At 60.0% G+C, this 17,694-nt stretch overlaps 1 protein-coding gene across 3 annotated transcripts; it reads left to right on the top strand.

Annotated features, from left to right (window-relative positions):
• Positions 1-15,989, top strand: PDLIM7 (PDZ and LIM domain 7). Of its 3 annotated transcripts, none has more exons than XM_069476201.1 (13): positions 1-77; positions 1,036-1,142; positions 4,780-4,931; positions 5,005-5,035; positions 5,975-5,991; positions 6,242-6,378; positions 6,480-6,516; positions 7,484-7,545; positions 7,707-7,944; positions 8,892-9,072; positions 15,228-15,348; positions 15,444-15,559; positions 15,659-15,989. In XM_069476201.1, the coding sequence occupies exons 2-13, from the start codon at positions 1,047-1,049 to the stop codon at positions 15,743-15,745; spliced, it is 1,275 nt and encodes a 424-aa protein (XP_069332302.1). In that variant the 5' UTR covers positions 1-77; positions 1,036-1,046; the 3' UTR covers positions 15,746-15,989. The 3 variants fall into 3 exon arrangements, with proteins under 3 accessions (XP_069332302.1, XP_069332304.1, XP_069332303.1); XM_069476202.1 differs by lacking the exon at positions 5,975-5,991 and adding an exon at positions 5,498-5,616 and having other exon boundaries at positions 9-77; XM_069476203.1 differs by lacking the exons at positions 5,975-5,991; positions 7,484-7,545; positions 7,707-7,944; ... (2 more) ...; positions 15,444-15,559; positions 15,659-15,989 and adding exons at positions 5,498-5,616; positions 6,706-7,477.
• The last annotated feature ends 1,705 nt before the right edge of the window (positions 15,990-17,694 follow it).

The following is a 17,694-nucleotide window of genomic DNA, read 5'->3' as shown; positions in this document are numbered from 1 at the left end:
GTCACAACTTGGGCTCCCCGTCCCCGCGCGGCTCTCTGGAGCCTGTAGCCGAGCAGCGCCCCGGCGGGGCCGAGCAGGTACTGGCGACCATGCGGGGCGTCTTGGGCTGGGCCAGGCGGGGGCCCGAGGCCTGCTGAGGACCACAAAGAGCATCGGGGTTCGTGGCCAGCGCTGTGCTTCCTCCCGCGGGCCCGGGCCCTGCCTCCGCCCCCACCTTCCTGCCGCGAAGCCCGTTGCGGCGGGGCGGATTGGCGCCTGCGCCGCTTCCTGCGGCCGGCACCGGCCAATGCATGGGGCCCGGGCAGAGGACTAGGGGAAACTGAGTCACGTCGGTGTGGGAGGCACCACCCCCACTGGGCTCCAGGATAGATCTCCCTCCTGGCCAGGCTTTGGGGTCCTGGCCCCCACCGATCTCTGCAGGGGCTTCAACCCGCTCCCGCCCCCTCCTTCAGCACCCAGGGGTCCCGCCCTGGCTCCCAGCAGCCTAGACTGGTCTGGGAATGGCTAGGACCCGCTCCAGCCGCCTCCCTCCCCTCCCCTCCTCTTCCCCTCTCGTCCCGAGCCCCAGTGTGCTCCCTCCGCTGGCTCTTCGCATAGTGTCAGCTTACACGCCTTATATAGTCCGAGCAGGCTCCAGCTGCGGCCTGCCTGCCGGGACCTGGGGGCGGGGGAGAGGAGAACCGGCCCCTGACTCACCCGCAGTCCGCAGTCCGCAGTCCGAAGCTCCAGGCTGGCTTGGGGGAAGGCCGTGTTAAATTAGCCCCGCGGCCCACCGCTGGATGAAGAGAGCCCCAAGCCTGGTTGCGGGCACCCCTCACTGCCCCAGTCCCCGGGGGAGGGAGCCTGCTCCTGTCTTTCCAAAGTAAGGTCTGCCAGCCAGCAGCCCAGCCCAGCCTGATGAGATACCTGCCTACCTGTGCCTTGGGTGTGCTCCCATCTGCCAGTGCCTGCTTGGCACATGTCCAAGGCTAATGTCCTGCGCTGGGCCTGCCTGCTCACCATGCCAGACACTCACCTTCACTTCTCTCCTCTCAGGAGCCAGCACCATGGATTCCTTCAAGGTAGTGCTGGAGGGGCCAGCACCTTGGGGCTTCCGGCTGCAAGGGGGCAAGGACTTCAATGTGCCCCTCTCCATCTCCCGGGTGAGCCTAGGTTGGGGAGGGGCTTCCCCACAGGCCTTTGGGTGCTCCCATGTCCAGTGGGTGACGGGAGGAGTCTGAGCAGGAGTGAGCCAGGGGCCGACAGGCCAGAGATGTGGTGGGTACCTGCTGCAAGGACTTTCACCTAGGTGGGTACTGAGAGGGGACCCCCGAGCGTTCCCAGCACTGCACTGTACCTGCTGCCATTCCACCAAGCTCCCATGGCCACCGCTGAGGGCCGGGGGTAGGCCCATTCTGCATGATGGGAACCTGAGGTCTCCAGGAAGTATCTGAGCTTGAGAGAGCAATGGTTGGAGCCGGCTACAGGCAGGGCACTCTGACATGGGATCTCGCTTCAACCTCACTGCCACATAGGGAATAGCAGTCCTCATCTTGTTTCTCCAGGTGAGGGAGCTTGGAGAGGTGGAGGGGCTCATTCAGTGGGATTTAAATTGAGGCATAGGATGGCCTGCACTTTCTGTGGGTAGGAACAGGAGGTCTCTCCCCAGCTTATGTGGGGACCTGTATCCCCCCCCACATTCAAGATGCAGTGGCCTTTGACCCCAAGCAGAAGTGTGGGAGAGGGCTCAGTTCTAGGGCCCTGACTTCAACTCCTGAGAGCCTGCCCTGGTGGGGCGGAGCTAGGGGCTGGCTCCTCCCTATAGCAGGGGGATTGCCTTATAAGCCCAAGAATGCAGCCCCATGCTGGGATAGCCAACAGTGGCTAGAGTCTGTGGAGCCTAAAAGGGCTGGCCTAGGCCTAGACTCCTGCACCCTATCCGTGGGCCCCTCAGCCTGATCACCAGGCTGCAGCCCAGCTGTAGTGTCCAGTTGTGGGACACAGAGCAAACTGCCTGCCCAGAGTGAGTGAGGCCAGCCCTTTGGCTGGTATCTCTGACTGTGGCCTGGGGGTCAGCCGGGGGGCGGGGACTTCCTGCCCCTACATCGGCCTGCCCAGAGACCCACCCAGGCAATGGTGGGCTGGCAGCTGTGGCAGGAAGCCAGAGCAAGCCCAGCCCGTAGTGGGCTGGAGGGTTGTCCAGGCACTGCCCAGCCTAAGAGGGCCTCAAGGCAGTTTGTCTGTGGGACTGGGCTTGGTGGCCAGGGCAGGCAGGCAGGCACTGCTCTTCCCAGGGATCCTCCCATGGGGTTCTCCTGGAACTTGCCCTGCCAGCAGGATAGCTAAGGGCAGTGGTGCCCCTACCACACCCACATCCCCCTATGCAATCTTCAAGCCTTGTCATCCCTGAAAACCTATCCTACATCCCCTGCCCTGGTAAGGTGCTGGCCAGTATAGGTGGCTGGTCTGGGTCTCCCTTTCTTCATTGATGGGAATGACTTTCAGATGTGGCCAGCTGGGGGCACTCTGGGCCCAGGCTCCCTGTCAGCAGCCCCAGCACATGGGTGGGGCCACCAGCTGAGCCCAGCCCTGGAGTTGGACCTAGGCCCAGGTGGGTGGGTGGGGTGGTCTTTTCTGAGCTAGGCTGGCCCCTGCCCCCTCCCCTAACCCTGGAATGGAGGAGGGAGGGAAAAGGGAGGGATGGGGCTGGCTGTGGGCCTGGGCCTGAGATGAGGTAACGTCTGGGACTGGGGGGTTGGGCTGCTCAGGCTGACTCACCCCCACCCCATGCAGTGTCCAGCCCCCTGGCTTTTCCCCTCCTTGGGCCCTCTGGCCTTGCCCTGCCCCTGGCTTGCCTTCTCCCTGCTTCTCTCTCCAGCCCCCTCCCCCACGCTTCTGCTTCACTCTCCGATCTGTGCCCACTCCCCTAGCCCTCCCTGCTTCCTGCCTCCTTGCTCCAAGGAAGGAAGTGGTCCCCACCCCCACCCCTTCCAAGAGCCAGCTGCTCCTGCCCACCCCAAGACCCCTACCTCGGCCTCAGCCCACCTCCCAGGAGCCAGCCCTTGTGGGTAGGGAGTGGCTGGGCCAGGCTTCCCTTCTGACTGACTCACCATGGCCTTGAGTAAGTCACTTCCCCTCCAGGGCGTCACTCCCCCGTGCCCATTAGAAGGGGCTGGATTGAACTAAAAGGTGAGATAGGGGATCCAGGCCCCAAACTCAACCAGGGATCAGGGAGTCTTTCCAGTTGGGCTGACTCCTCATTTGGGTCCTCATGCTCAGCAGCAGTGCCTAGAGTGCTGGAGCCTCAAGGTCAGGGTCAAATCCTGGCCCTGCCTCTTACTAGCTGGGTAACTTGGGGTAAGTTGCTTAACCTCTCTGTGTGTTTTCCCAAATGTAAAATGGGTATAATCCTGGACTACTCCACAGGGTTGTTTGGAGGATTCAGTGGCAATATGTGGCAATACTGGGTGCTCGCTAAATATAAGCTGCTATTCTTACTGTTATGTAGTGAGTGAAGAGGGGCAACCCAGCTCTCTTACTATCCTAACCTCCCATGCAAGCGTGAAACAGTCAAAGCCATCTTTCCCTTCTTGTCCCAGTGCTGTGCCCTGTGACATCTCTCTGTCATCTCTTACCTCCCCTCTCCCTGTCTCTGCTCAGCCTGTGCACTGGCCCACCTGAGGAGCCTCCTGGGGCCTCTGGCAGCCCCCAGTCCCCCACCGGTGAAGTATAAATTTGCTTTCCTTCACTGTCCCACAGAAGCCTGCTCAGTGCATTCCAGGTCCCTTGCCAGATGGCTGGGTGGCCCCGTGGGCTCAGACCCACAGATAGCCACCCCAGTCTGTGTTGACAGGGCTGGGCCCAGTGGGGTTTGTGGGGGTCATCTCTATCAGGGTCCTGGGAAATACCCTATCCCAGGCCTTAAAACTGCAAGCAGTCCCTCTACCCTCAAGGCCAAGTCCTGGTTTCTTCCCCTGGCATTTGAAGCTGTCATGAGCGGACTTTCTCACCTGCTAGGCAGCACACGCCATTCTCCTTTGCCAAGGCCTGCTGCTTCCCAGAAGTCCTCCTTGATGGTCTCAGCTGATGCTGGTGGTGACCGTTCCTCCCAGCCTACTATTTCCCCTCATGTGCCATAGGAAGCAGCAGTTCCCAACTCAGGGCCTGAAGGACTGGAGCCAGGGGAGCGATGGAGCAATCGAGGGCCTGGAGGTGACACCCATTTACAGCCTTTGAGGCCCCAGCTTACACCTTAGGCCCCAGTCAGACACTGTTCACAGGGAACCGGGAGATGACCGGGCCTATTCCCGGCTTACAAGGGGTCCTGGCAGGTCCCTGCAGGTGGCCCCAGGACAGGGTGGTGGAGCATGAGAGGTGAGTGAGCCGCCAGCAGTGTCAGGAGGATGCTGCCATGTGCACAGGCGAGCGGGCACATTTGGAAGGTGGACTGACCTGAGCAAGAGGCCAGCAGGAGCTTCAAAAGGCTGTGGTCCTAGCTGGAAGGCTTGGGTTTTGGCCTAAAGGTGGTTGTTTGTTGATGTTCTAACACTTTCTGGACCATGGGGAAGGGTTGTGGAGGCCAGTAAATCAATAAGCAGTGTGATCAGGGTAATTGTGAAGCCCCGGTGAGCGCCACCATCTAGGTCGCTTTAGTATCCGGCAGCTGCCTAGAAATACATTGAAAGAGCAGGTCTGTGGGTTCTCAAAGTGGGGCAGCTTAGGGCAGGGCAGGGTCGCCTACCCTTGGCCTCAGTTTGGTCTGCTGAGTCTGGGCCTTCCTTACCCTTCACCTCTCCGCAGCTCACTCCGGGAGGCAAGGCTGCGCAGGCCGGCGTGGCTGTGGGCGACTGGGTGCTAAGCATCGATGGTGAGAACGCGGGGGGCCTCACGCACATCGAAGCCCAGAACAAGATCCGTGCCTGCGGGGAGCGCCTCAGCCTGGGTCTCAGCAGGTGTGTGGGTGCCACCTGCGGGTGGGGACCCCTTTGGGCCTGGCCAGCCATCACGCTTTCGCTTCTCCCCTAGGGCCCAGCCGGCTCAGAGCAAACCGCAGAAGGTATGCGGCGGGCTGGGACATCTGGGCGGTGGGCAGGGTGGGCTTGGTCGCCGGGGCTGACTTGCCCTCCCTGGCACAGCCTCGGTGCCCCGATCCCTGGCTGGGAATAAAGGGGAGAGGCCGGGGCTGGAGCTGGGGAGGTGTCCAGGGCACACGGAGTGGAGTTGGGGGTTGCCGCGCGGTCCGGGTACCACGCATGTCTGCCTGTCTGTCCGCCTGCCTCCCGCCCGCCCGCCCGCCTGCCTGCCTGCCTGCGCTGTGTGCCAACCCGCACTCGGTCCTCCCTGGGCCCTGCTGGGCTGAGACCATCACTCCCAAATGAGCCTCTGGAAACCTGAGTGGCCCTCTCCCCCTCACCTCCAGCCAGATGTGTGGGGCGGAGCTGGAGCCCTCTGGGGCGTCGCCCCGCTGCCACCCAGACCCCCACCCCTGCCCGCCCTGCCCCGCTCTGTCTCTGCCCAGGCCCTGGCCCCCGCCGCGGACCCCCCGCGGTACACCTTTGCACCCAGCGCCTCCCTCAACAAGACGGCCCGGCCCTTCGGGGCGCCCCTGCCCGCTGACAGCGCCCCGCAGCAGAATGGGTACGTGGCCCTGCCCGCCGCCCGCCCGCGGCCCCACGCCCGCTGTTGGCTGCTGCTCCTGCGTTGCGCCCTGCCCGGCAGAACCGTGTGGCCGCGACCCCTGGTGGTCGGGGTGGGGGCCGCAGGCCCAGGGCCTCTCCCAAAGATGGGGCTCCTGCCCGGCACCGCCCTCGGGCGGCTCCAACCGAGGCAGCGCCTGGCAGGTGGCCCAGGGTTGGGATGTGGTGCCAGGCCACCTGAGCCAGGGACAGTCAGTGCTGCCTTACCCCCGGCTGCTCTGACCCCTCCCCATCTTTCTTCCTCCCGTGTGTCTGTCCTTTGTCCTTTTATCTGTCCATCTGTCTTATTTCCTTCACAGGTGCAGACCCCTGACAAGTCAGTGAGCCCCTTCTGCCTGTCCCTCTCTTCCTTCCTTTTTGCACTGTGGGCAGCAGCCCTTCCCCACCCTGGCTGCCTCCTCTCCACTCTGACTGCCCTCCTGTCCCTCGCCCAGCCACTCAGTGGGCCCCGGCCTTGCCCTTCCCCACTCCCTCCCTTCACGGTAGCCCACCTGCACCAGGTCCTGGGAGGGGCTGCCCCCACTGCCCAGCCTGGCAGCAGGTTCTGAGCCACACCCTCCCCGCAGACAGCCTCTCCGGCCACTGGCCCCAGATGCCAGCAAGCAGCGGCTGATGGAAAACACGGAGGACTGGCGGCCGCGGCCCGGTACAGGCCAGTCCCGCTCCTTCCGCATCCTTGCCCACCTCACGGGCACGGAGTTCAGTAAGTGCTGGCCCAGGGCAGGGTGGACTTTCCTGGCCCCAGCCAGACCTGAGCGCTGACCCTCTGTTGCCCTTGGCCAATGCCCGCCTCTGTCCTCTCAGTGCAAGACCCGGATGAGGAACACCTGAAGAAATCAAGGTAAAAAGACAGGCACCAGCCCCTCTCTCTCACCTCCTGCCTCTTCCATTGTAGCCACTACTCCGGTGTCTGCTCCTGGGGCTCCCCAGCTAGCATTCTCCATTCCCCTTCCTCCCTCCCTTCCTTCCTTCCTGCCTCCCTTCCATCTCTCCTTCCTTCCACTTCCTCCTCGCTCTCTCTGCCCCTCAGGGAAAAGTATGTCCTGGAGCTGCAGAGCCCATGCTACACACGCCTTCGGGACTGGCACCACCAGCGCTCTGCCCACGTGCTCAACGTGCAGTCGTAGCCTGGCCCTCTCCGGCCAGCTGCCCTCTCTGCCTCCCTCTTTCTGTTCCTCCTGCCCCTGGCACCCCCCTTGATGCCTCCAGCCTCTGCTTACCTCACCACCCCTCTCCTGCCCCTGGCCTAAGCCTCCTGCTGGCCGGGCCCTGGCAGCCCGCCTGGCTGGGGCCTGGCTTTGTCTGCCACTGGCTTCCCTCTCTGCCCTGTGGTCCTGCTGTCTGCCAGGTCTGTGCTGCCTCAGGCATGGAAATAAACATTCTCAGTCCTGCCTGCTCTGCCTCTGTCTTCTATCTTGGTGGGCCTGGTTTGCATTTTGGGTGTGGGGATGTTCGATGGTTCAGACTCAGTGTGGGACCTGCCATTCTGGGTCTCAGTGGGAGGGTGTGCCTGGCAAAGGGGGCCCTGCCCTGCCATTAGGGCAGGCTCTCTGGCATGAGGGGAGCCCCAAGAGCTGCCCCAGAAGTGGGAACCCTGTTCTACCTCCCGGCTCCAGACAACAGTCCAGCTAGCTGTGCGTGGCTAGGAGAAGCTGTCCTCCCCTCCTACCCCGGGGGGAACCTGCAGTCCAGCCCAGCAGCTCTTATGCACCCAGGCATCTCCCGTGGGGCCAGCTGGACCCAGGATGGGGGGAGGGGCCATGTCAGGAGCCTCAGCCATGCAGGGCCTTGAATGGCAGATCTTGCAGCCAGGTGCCCAGGACGGAAGCCCCAGCCCCAGCCTCAGCTACACCCCAGGAACCCTGGCCTGGTGAGAGAGGGTGGGCTTGGGCTTAGGGAAACGTATGGGGGTGGTGGGTTCCTCAAACGGGTATGGGGGTGGTGTGCTCCTCAAAGCTGCCCTGGGCTCCACCCCCTGTCCTTTGGGGTCCCTGGGCACCTCTCTGGAGCCACTTTCCTTGGCCCTGGCAGGCCCTACCACCCCTAGCCCCACCAGCCGCCCGCCCTGGGCTGTGGACCCTGCATTCGCTGAGCGCTATGCCCCAGACAAAACAAGCACAGTGCTGACCCGGCACAGCCAGCCGGCCACGCCCACACCTCTGCAGAATCGCACCTCCATCGTGCAGGCGGCTGCTGGAGGGGGAACAGGAGGGGGCGGCAGCAGCAACGGCAAGACTCCCGTGTGCCACCAGTGTCACAAGGTCATCCGGTGGGTGGCCCCTTCATTTCCTACCCTGACCTTGCCTGGCCTGCAGTCTGGCCCCAGACTGTCTACCCATTTGTCTTACCCCAGCTGCCACTGGGGGACAATAAGGATTCAATTCCCAGTTGGAGTAGGGGGACAGGGACCTGGCCTGGGTCCCCAGAGTCTTAATCCCAAACTACATTAACCAGTGGCAGCATCTGCCCTTGTGAAATGGCAGAAGGGGCCCCCCCCACACCGAAGCTGCACCCAAGGACTCACTGCTCTGGGCAAAGAAGGGCCTGCCCCCCCAGCCCCTCTGCCTCTCCCTCTTGCTCTCAGTCCCTCTTTGCTCTGACAGCAGACAGGCCAAAGGCCCCTCCCTCTATGCACTGCTCCCTGGGGCTCAGCAGGGTCACATAGGCCTCTGGAATCACTGTGCTAAATTCTAGAGGCTTCCTGGTTCTCAGCCCTGTCCCTGGCCTGCTCTTGACTCTCATCAGTTTTTAGGCAGACGCTCTGCAGAGGACGCCCTCCTTCAGATACCCCTGTTCTTCTGGGACATGCAGGGCCCTCCCCAGGCTGGGTGGAACAGGCAGGCAGGACAGAGTGGGCACCAGGGTCTGCCCAGGTGTCCTTGGCACTCCGGGCCTCCTGCGCCACCCCCCCCCCCGCCCCAGGGGCCAGTTCCTCAGGGTTGTCTCCTTAGACTCAAGTTGTCAGCCCCCACTCGGTCCTCTCTGCTCTAAAACCGCCTCTCCTGTCGTCAGGCAGTACAGTGTGACTGAGCTGGCCCTCTTCAAGCTTCATCACTCTCACTGTCCAAGCGTGTCTTGGAAAGTGGGGAGAATGAACTTCCCCACCCAAGGCTTCCTAATAGGTGGTCAATAGACCCACGTGGGCTCTGGCCGAAAGCCCGGCCTCATCTGTTCCTCATCACGTGTTCCCTCTGACTGCCCTCGCCTCCCCCTCAGGGGGCGCTACCTGGTGGCGCTGGGCCACGCATACCACCCGGAGGAGTTCGTGTGCAGCCAGTGCGGAAAGGTTGTGGAAGAGGGCGGCTTCTTCGAGGAGAAGGGCGCCATCTTCTGCCCGCCCTGCTACGATGTGCGGTATGCACCCAGCTGTGCCAAGTGCAAGAAGAAGATCACTGGCGTGAGTGGGGCTGGCGGGTGGGTGGGAAGGTGAGTCCCATGTCCGTCGGCGTGGAGGAGTGTTGAGCAGCTCCTGGGCCTGGGGCTCTCCTTGCATAAGCCCTTCAGACCCTTAACAGCCTGATAAGCAGGCTGCTATATTGGTCTCACTTTATATTAGGCAGGATCCTCTCAACAAATGACCGAAGTCCTACTCAGAAGGGCTCGATCAAAAAAAGAAAGGTATTGGCTCATGGCAAATGACTGTGAAGCCCAAGGCGCTAATTTCAGGCCCAGCTGAGTCCAGGCACTGAGGTCATCAGGACTCTGTCGCTTGCTTCTGCTCTCATCTGCGTTGGCTTCCTGCCCCAGCACGCTTTGCCCTAGAAGGCAGTAGAGATGGTGCTGCAGTATCTTCAGGGTTACAAGTCGCCGTAGTACCACAGGCTGAAAGAGAGATCACTCTGTCCCAGGTGATGCACCAAAAGTCCCTGTGCGGATGCGCATGGGCCTGGCTTGGGTCACATGACTATCCCTGAACCAAGCCCGTGAGTCCGATTACCAGGCGTCAGTGGCACCCAGCCCTGGAGCTTGGGGGGAGCTGCCTGAACCCCAGACCAAGAGCGAGGGAATGCGTGGTTCGCTATAATGAAACCAGGGTGACGCTGCTGTAGGAAGGGAAGCGCTCAAGTGAGAGAGGGTGGCTGCGCCGGTTGGGATTGCATTCAGCTGCAGCAACAGAAAGCCCCACTGCAGAGACTTTGACAGAGAGCATTCTTTATTTCAGTCACAGGAATTCCAGGGCCAGAACAGCAGTCCAGCATGCCTTTGGGGGCCTAGGCTTTTCCCACCTTGTTGCTCCGGAATCCCGAGCATGTAGACTTCTGTTCCCAACCTTATCATATAATGGTTACCAGATGGCCGCTCAAGTCCCAGGCTGCTGTTCTCACTCCAGGCAGGAAGGAGAGGGAAGGGGCAATGGCATTCTTTTAATAGGCTTTACCTCTGCACTCTGGAAGAAAAGCTGGGAATGGGCTTCCATCTTTATCGCTTTGGCTGGAACTGTTATCATATGACCGCCCCGAGCTGCGAGGGCAGCTGGGAGATGCAGTATTTAGCTGTCCAGCCTCAGTGACAGGGAAAGGCAAAAAGGAAGAGAGTTGAGATAGGCTTCTGAGAGGCTAATCCTCAGCGTCCGCTGTACCTAGTGCTCGAGAAACTGAGGCTCTGGAAGATAACTCGCTGGGCTTTAAGTGTACGAGACTATTGAGTGGCAAAACCAGAAATTCAGACTCAAAAATTTGTAACTGAAAATCCTATTCTTCCCATGGAGGGTAAACACAGAGCGTAATCTGACCCGGTTTCCTCTGGGAAAACCTGCTGCCACTCAGGACTGGGCTTGGGATTTGGGTCAGTGCACGTTAAGAGCTAAAAGTAGGCTGCATATGGTGGTTTGCACCTGTAATCCCAGCACTTTGGGAGGCTGAGGTGGGAGGATCCTTTGAGGCCAGGCGTTCAAGACCAGCCTGGGCAACATAGGAAGACCCTGTCTCTACAAAAACTAAAAAAAATAGCCAGGTGCGGTAGCATGTGCCTATAATCCTAGCTACTCAGGAGGCTAAGGCGGGAGGATCACTTGAGCCCAGGAGCTTGAGGCTACAGTGAGCTATGATCAGGCCACTGCACTCCAGCCTAGGTAACAGAGTGAGACCCTATCTCTAAAAAACAGCTAAAGTAATGGGCCGTCTCTACCGACTTATTCTCTTCATTAGATGTGGACAGCATGCCAGGAGGTGTGCCCCATACCGGGCACACACAAACAAGACAGATGTGGGCCCTGCCCCCAGGAGCTCACACTGGGCAAGGGGACTCAGAGAGTGTCACAGGCTGAAGGCAGAGCCAGCCATTGTTCTTTACCCTGGAGGGGAAGGGGCAGAACAGTCAGGGTGGGCAAGCTGAGAAGGGTTCCTGTTGTGCATACATGGGAGCCCAGGCCCAGGGAGGGCCAGAAACTGCCCGAGTCTGCACAGAGCATGGAGGCTGAGCCAGGAGCAGCCCCAGGCCCTCCTGATGCCCACTTCAGGCTCTCCCTACCTCACCCTTCCTCCTTATTTTTGGATCTAGAGGCAGGGCTTCCAGATGTGGCTGGAGAGCCCTGTGATGGTGATGTCTATATCAGTGAGTGTTACCTTGACCAAAGTGATGGAAAACTCAAAATAACGGCTGCTTATTTCTTTCTTTCTTTTTTTTTTTTTTTTTGAGACAGAGTCTCGCTCTGTTGCCCAGGCTAGAGTGAGTGCCGTGGCGTCAGCCTAGCTCACAGCAACCTCAAACTCCTGAGCTCAAGCGATCCTCCTGTCTCAGCCTCCCGAGTAGCTGGGACTACAGGCATGCGCCACCATACCCGGCTAATTTTTTTTTTCTATATATATATTTTAGCTGTCCATATAATTTCCCTCTATTCTTAGTAGAGGTGGGGTCTCGCTCTTGCTCAGGCTGGTCTCGAACTCCCGAGCCCAAACGATCCGCCCACCTCGGCCTCCCAGAGTGCCAGGATTACAGGCGTGAGCCACCGCGCCCGGCCACGGCTGCTTATTTCTTACCTAAAAAAGCCCAGGCATGGGCAGTCTGGGACTGCTCTGGTTGGCTCCTGTATCTTGTTGCTCGGCCGTCATCTCCTCCTGCTTACCATGCATAGCCAAAGTGGCTCTTGGGCCTCAGCCAAAATGTCCACATCCCAGCCAGCAGGAGGTGGGAGGGGAAGAACGGGGCCAGAGCCCCTTGGCATCCATCTTCAGAGGGTGCTGCCACCCAACCATCTGCTTCCATCCCATTGGTCAGTACCCAGTCACGACACACCGAGCTACAAGGGAAGCTGGGAAATATGGTCTTTATTTTGGGCAACCATGTGCCCAGCAAAAAATGGGGGTTCCATCAGTAGGCATGAAGAGGAGGAGGGACAGCATCTGGGTTTGCTTCCTTAGATCAAGGCCCTACTGTTGTCTGAGTGCTCTGCTTGCACTCTACCTGCTGGCTCGTCCCACCCCACCCCGGGCCAGGAGGGATCAGCTCTGCCACAGATGAGGAGGTGAGGCCCAGAGGGCCTGGCTGGCTTCTGGCTGGAGTAAGCCTTGGGTGGCAGGCCCTGCTGCCCCAGCCAGGCCCGTGTGTCCGTCTTCATCTCATTGGCTGGAACTATTGTCACATGACCACCCTGGAGCCCAGGATTTGGTGCAAACAGCCCTGTTTTCACCCCATGGAGTTCACAGCTAGGGAAGTGAGATGGGACGAAAGGAAAGGCCTGAGGTGTATGTAGCGAGAACATAGTGGGGCCTGGCTTCCCGCTTGCAGGGGCTCCAGATCCTGACAGACCCTCAGGAGTCCCCGGGAGGCAGGAGTCTAACCTTGCAGCTGATGGTGCTGTGGCATGGCAGTTCCCTGGAGACATTCCTTGCCACTGGCCCCAGGCCTGCCGTGCCCAGTGCTCAGGCCATAGCACAGGGACAGCAAGACAGGGGACCGGAATGTTGTGACAAGTTGGAGGGAAGTTTGGGTAGGGGGACACTTCAGAGGGACGTGGCCCAGTTGGGATGGTCTGGGGGTCCTGAGCTCTCGAGTCTCATCACCCACCACCAGCGCCCTCACCTGTGCTCCCGCCGCATGAGTCCCTTCCTGGCACCACGGGTCTTTGCTCGCACAGGCCGTCCTCCCTGCCAGGGACACTCTGCAGCACCCTCCCTCCCTCCTTCCTTCCTTTCCTTGCTTCCTTCCTTCCTTCCTTCTCTTCTGGGACTCAAATATCCCTTCCTCAGGAACACTTTCCCTGACACCCTCCCCCCACTGGGCCAGATCCTCACACCTCGCCCTTCCGTCTTCCTCCCCCAGGTGTGGCCCCGGGTTGAGAGCGGGGCCCTCCATGGCCGTAGGCACCTGCCTGTTTAGAGGACGTGATCAGTAAACACCTGAAGAAGTGGCTGGAAGTGGCCGCTAAGTGGAAGTTAAACACCAGTAGGAAGGATCCCAGGAGAGGGCATAGCTTGTGTCACCAGAGGTGACGAGAGGTGACTCCTGGGAAGGGTGTGAGATGAGAGGTGACGAGAGGTGACTCCTGGGAAGGGTGTGAGATGAGGCGAGAGCTGGGCGGGCTGTGAGGCCTCTGGGGTGGGAGGGCCGGGTGGAGGGAGCTCAGACGGAGCTGGAGCCCCGTGCTATGCGGCTGTGCCAGCAGAGGCAGGTGGACTAAGGCAACTTTAGCGGGTAAAAGAGAAATTGATAACTGGGCCACAGGTTCTTCTGAACACCAGCAGAACCCTGTGTCCCAGCTCGGCCCCCGGCCCTCAGCCCTGCCAGAACCCCTCTCCCACCAGCTCGAAGCCCAGATTCTTGCATTCCCTCTAGGGTCAACCCTTTGCTCCTTTAAAAAAGGCAACACCAGGCCATGGGAAACAGGCAGCTTTGGAGCCAGCCAGACCGGGGCACCAAACCCATTTCTGCCATGTATTGGCTGCATGGACTTGGGCAAGTTGCTCTCTCTGGGACTCACTGAAGTAGGGGTGGCACTGACTGCTGGCCAATGTGATTGCAAGGTGCACACAAGATGACACAGATGTTGCAGAGGGCAGAAATAGGCTGTTGAGAGCTACTTGTCACCCATACTTTTGTCTTGCCTGGGCCACACTGTTTCATTTTTAAATCAATGGCCAACATATAAAAATCAGATTTCATTTTAGTACGTAACCTCAATTTCAACCTGAGCCTTCTAGGCAGGCATTCCTGAGTGAACCCAGCAGCACCGCCCTTAGAAGCAGAACAGGCGCTCCTCCATGCCAGGAGGCGCTACCCGGCCCCTGCAGGCACTGGGTGTGGGGCCCCCTGCTTCAAGCGCAGGGCCCTTCTCACAACAGCCCTGCAAGGCTGGGATTAGGTTCCCAGTTCTCAAGCCACAGAACCAAGTCTCAGGAGAAGGTAAAGCTATTGGCCAAGTCACTCAGCTAAGAAGCAAGGTCTGGACCACAGAGCTCTGACCACCCCCTCACCCCAGACCCACACTGCCCCGAGCCTGCCCAGATCTGACTGCTGCTGGCCCTGGCTGGCCCAGGGGTCCTGGGGAGGCCAGCTCAGCCCTGGGAGCCTCTGCTGCCTCCTGCCTGCAGCGAGCCAGGTTAACTGGCCACCACGGGCCAGGCACTGTTGGGGTAGATCAGTTAATAAAACAGTGGGTGCTTCATGCCCTCCTGGACTTTACATTTTAGCAGGAAGAAGTGGGGAGAGCCAGGGAGAAACAGGCACAGTAAGCAGATTATCTGGTGGCGTGTTAGGAGGACAGGTGTTACAGAGGAAAGCGCAGAGTGAGGAGCTGGGAGCGCGGCATAGGGAAAGCGTCTGGGGCGTGGACCGGTGTGGTCAGAGTGGGCTTCCTGGAGATGACATCTGAGCAGAAACTTGAAGGAGGTGAGGGGTGAGGCTGTGATACGTGGGGTAGAGTGATTCAGGCCGAGGGGACATCCAGTGTAAAGCCTCAAGAGGGTGCACCTGGCACGTCAGTTTCGGGCAGGAGCCACAGGAGTGTGAGCGAGAACAGCAGCTACAGTTCCATGACTGTCAAGGCCACACGGCAGCCTCTCACACCAGCCTTTTACTCGGAGCAGCACTACGGGGTTTTGAGCAGGGGGTGGATGCAGCCTGGCTTGGGTGCAGAGGCCCCCTGTGGCGGCCAGGGTCAGAATCTTCTGTAGGGCAGGGGTCAGAGCACACAGGGCGGTTAGTGTGGTCACCCAGGCCAGAGCTGGCCGTGCCCACAGTGCACAGCAGGGAGGCTGTGAGCAGCAGTCCGAATCCAGACGTGTCTTGAAGTGGGCCCGGCAGGATTTACCGGTGCACCTGATGTGGACCGTGAGCGGAAGCGGGTGTGGCTGGAGCAAGTGGTGGGGGAGCTGCCGTGGGTGGGTGGGGCGGCCGGGGGAGGGGCAGGTCGGGGTGAAAGCTGGAGCTCAGCTTTGGACAATGGCAAGTCTGAGATGCCTGTGGACGCCCAGTGGAGACCTCAAGGTTGGAGGCAGAAGTATGGGAGTTGTGCATTATTAACCATGAGAAGGAAGAAGGCCCAAGGCCAGCCTTCTGTGTCCAGAGTTCCGGAGGGGGGGGCTGAGCCGCCGAGTGACTGCCTCCTCCTCCCAGGAGATCATGCATGCCCTGAAGGTGACCTGGCACGTGCACTGCTTCACCTGTGCCGCCTGCAAGACGCCCATTCGGAACAGGGCCTTCTACATGGAGGAAGGGGTGCCCTACTGCGAGCGAGGTACGGGGCATCCCAGCCAGGGGGAGGAGGGACAGGCCGGGGGGGGGGGGGCAGGTGCAAATCCAGGCCCCCTTCCTCTCTGCCTCCATCCCCAGACTATGAGAAGATGTTTGGCACGAAATGCCGCGGTTGTGACTTCAAGATCGATGCTGGGGACCGCTTCCTGGAGGCGCTGGGCTTCAGCTGGCATGACACATGCTTTGTTTGCTCGGTGAGAGCCCCACCCCCACCTCTGGGATACATGACAGATCGGGAAGGGGCCTCTTCTGCCACCCCCAGCCCCATGTGACTGGACCTTTGCTGTTCCCAGATATGTCAGATCAACCTGGAAGGAAAGACCTTCTACTCCAAGAAGGACAAGCCCCTGTGCAAGAGCCATGCCTTCTCCCACGTGTGAGCCCTGCTACCCACTGCTGCCATGGCTCCCCTGACCCGAGGGGTCTGCAGTCATTGCCCAGCATTTCTGGGTAGAGCTGACAATGGTTGCCCCAACCCCGACTCCCGGCCCGAGCCTGGGGTTCCCTAGGCCCTGCCCGACTCTCCTCACCTCCCCCCACTTCCCCCACTACCTTCGCACACTGGTGCTGGCCACACCGCCCCTGTTCACCTGCAGTGCCACAATAAACCTGTATCCAGCTGTGTCCTATGTGCCCTGGCCCCATGCACCAGGAATGTGGAATCTGAGGCATTTAGCAGGGTGGAGATTAAGATGGTTCTCCCAGCGTGGGCCATCTTGGTAGTTCTTATCATGGGGACATGGAGGATGCACGGTCAGCAGGAGAAGGTACAGGCAGGACCCTGTGTGCTAGGCCTGGTGCCCACAGCCTTGCAGGGAGCCCCTGGTCTGGCCTGACCTGGAGGTTAGAGAAGTTTGGGATGGATCTGCAGGAAGGGAGCACGGTGGCCTGGAGGGGCTGCCTGCCACCTGCCATCCACCACTTGAGAACTGGAACGGAAGAAGGCAGGGCTGAAGAGGGCAGTCCGCAGGTCCTGGGAGGCCACAAGTGCCAGCAAGGAGCCTGGACAGTCTCCTGAGGGCAGGGCAGGGCACAGAAGAGTTGAAACAGTGAAGGGACCAGTTCAGATTTGTGTTGTAGGAAGAGGCCACAGAACAGCTGAGGAGGGGGACAGGGAGAAGGGGCGGGGTGGGGAGGGGGCCAGGGAAGGGAGGAACTGACACTGATATGGCAGAGGTGAGACCCAGTGACAGGTCCCAGCGAGCCCAGTGTGGGGGCCTAGGGATGAGGAGTGAGGAGAAGAGGGATGGCAACGTGGTGAGGCATCCAGTCTATCCTAAGCCTACTCATATTGCCTCACGTGACACTCCCAGCACCCCTGCGAGAGCCTCATTTTCCAGGTGAGGCTCAGAAAAGTTAGGAGGCCTGAGTGAGATTACTGAGCCACAGGCCAAACTAGAAGCCAGGCCTGAAGCTGGGGGCACCGTCCTGAGCATCATTCCCCAGCAGGCGCTTGAGAGGCTCACTTCTGCCTGGTTCTCAGGACTGGAGGCTTTAGGCGTGGCTCCGTCTTCCTCTGGTCTTCCTGCTTCCCACTGATGCCCTCCACTGCCCTGGAGAGACTGTCATCTCTCCTGTCCCAGGCCTGGACTGAAGAGGAACTGAAGAAAGGGCCCAGACTAGGCCAGGACAGCTCAGTGGGCCATGGCCACCTATCCTGTGGGGGTCCCTGGCCTGAGACCTCCAATAGGTCCTTTGGCCAATCCCCCACAAGAGGTGAGAAGGGCTTCTCTGTTGTGATCTCTCTCAGCCCCTGGAGAATACACGCAGAGCCAGAGCCTGGAACCGGTGCTGCCATGCAGTGGGTCCCCAGTAAATGTGTGCTGAATGACTGAATGAGGTGCCTGTGGGACATTTAGGAGACAAATTCAGGAAGCAGCTGAAGATTCAAGTCTGGATTCACCTCAGACTCAATGGGAATGAACTTGGGACAGGTTCAGGGTGGTCAACATAGAGGCTCGTAACTGATGCCCGGGAGAGCCGGGCAGCAGGGCCCAGGCAGGTGACATCAGCAGGAAAGCATGTGGCATGTGGTTGTCTTTCAACCTAGACATCCTTGGCATATTAAACAGTATCTTTCACTTCCGCAAGGAAATGTACTCTCTCCCACTTCTCTTGAACCATGAAGCCCTCTCAGTCCATCCTCGGTTTCCATGGATACAAGCAAGCGAGAGTACAGGGCTATGGCAGTGGTGGTGGGGAGCCCATCTGGGGGTAGCCACCCCTCAGCCTGCACCAAGGGCTGCCCCTGACAATGCTGAACAGTGTGGCCAGATCTGCTGGTTTATCGACAGCGTCTAGAGGCTCAGATTTTTATGTGAGATCTGTT

The sequence above is a fragment of the Eulemur rufifrons genome, chromosome 7 (assembly GCF_041146395.1).
Source record: "Eulemur rufifrons isolate Redbay chromosome 7, OSU_ERuf_1, whole genome shotgun sequence".
In the NCBI taxonomy this organism is placed as follows: domain Eukaryota; kingdom Metazoa; phylum Chordata; class Mammalia; order Primates; family Lemuridae; genus Eulemur; species Eulemur rufifrons.
The sequence above is the reverse complement of the archived record's forward strand: the minus strand, read 5'-3'. Positions and strand labels throughout refer to the sequence as shown.

Excerpts from the sequence above, each read along its gene's own strand:
- PDLIM7 (XM_069476202.1), top strand. The coding sequence starts at position 1,047 with ATGGATTCCTTCAAGGTAGTGCTGGAGGGGCCAGCACCTTGGGGCTTC. Across the intron at positions 1,143-4,779 it reads TGCCCCTCTCCATCTCCCGG|CTCACTCCGGGAGGCAAGGC; the intron begins GTGAGCCTAGGT and ends ACCTCTCCGCAG. Across the intron at positions 5,036-5,497 it reads CTCAGAGCAAACCGCAGAAG|GCCCTGGCCCCCGCCGCGGA; the intron begins GTATGCGGCGGG and ends GTCTCTGCCCAG.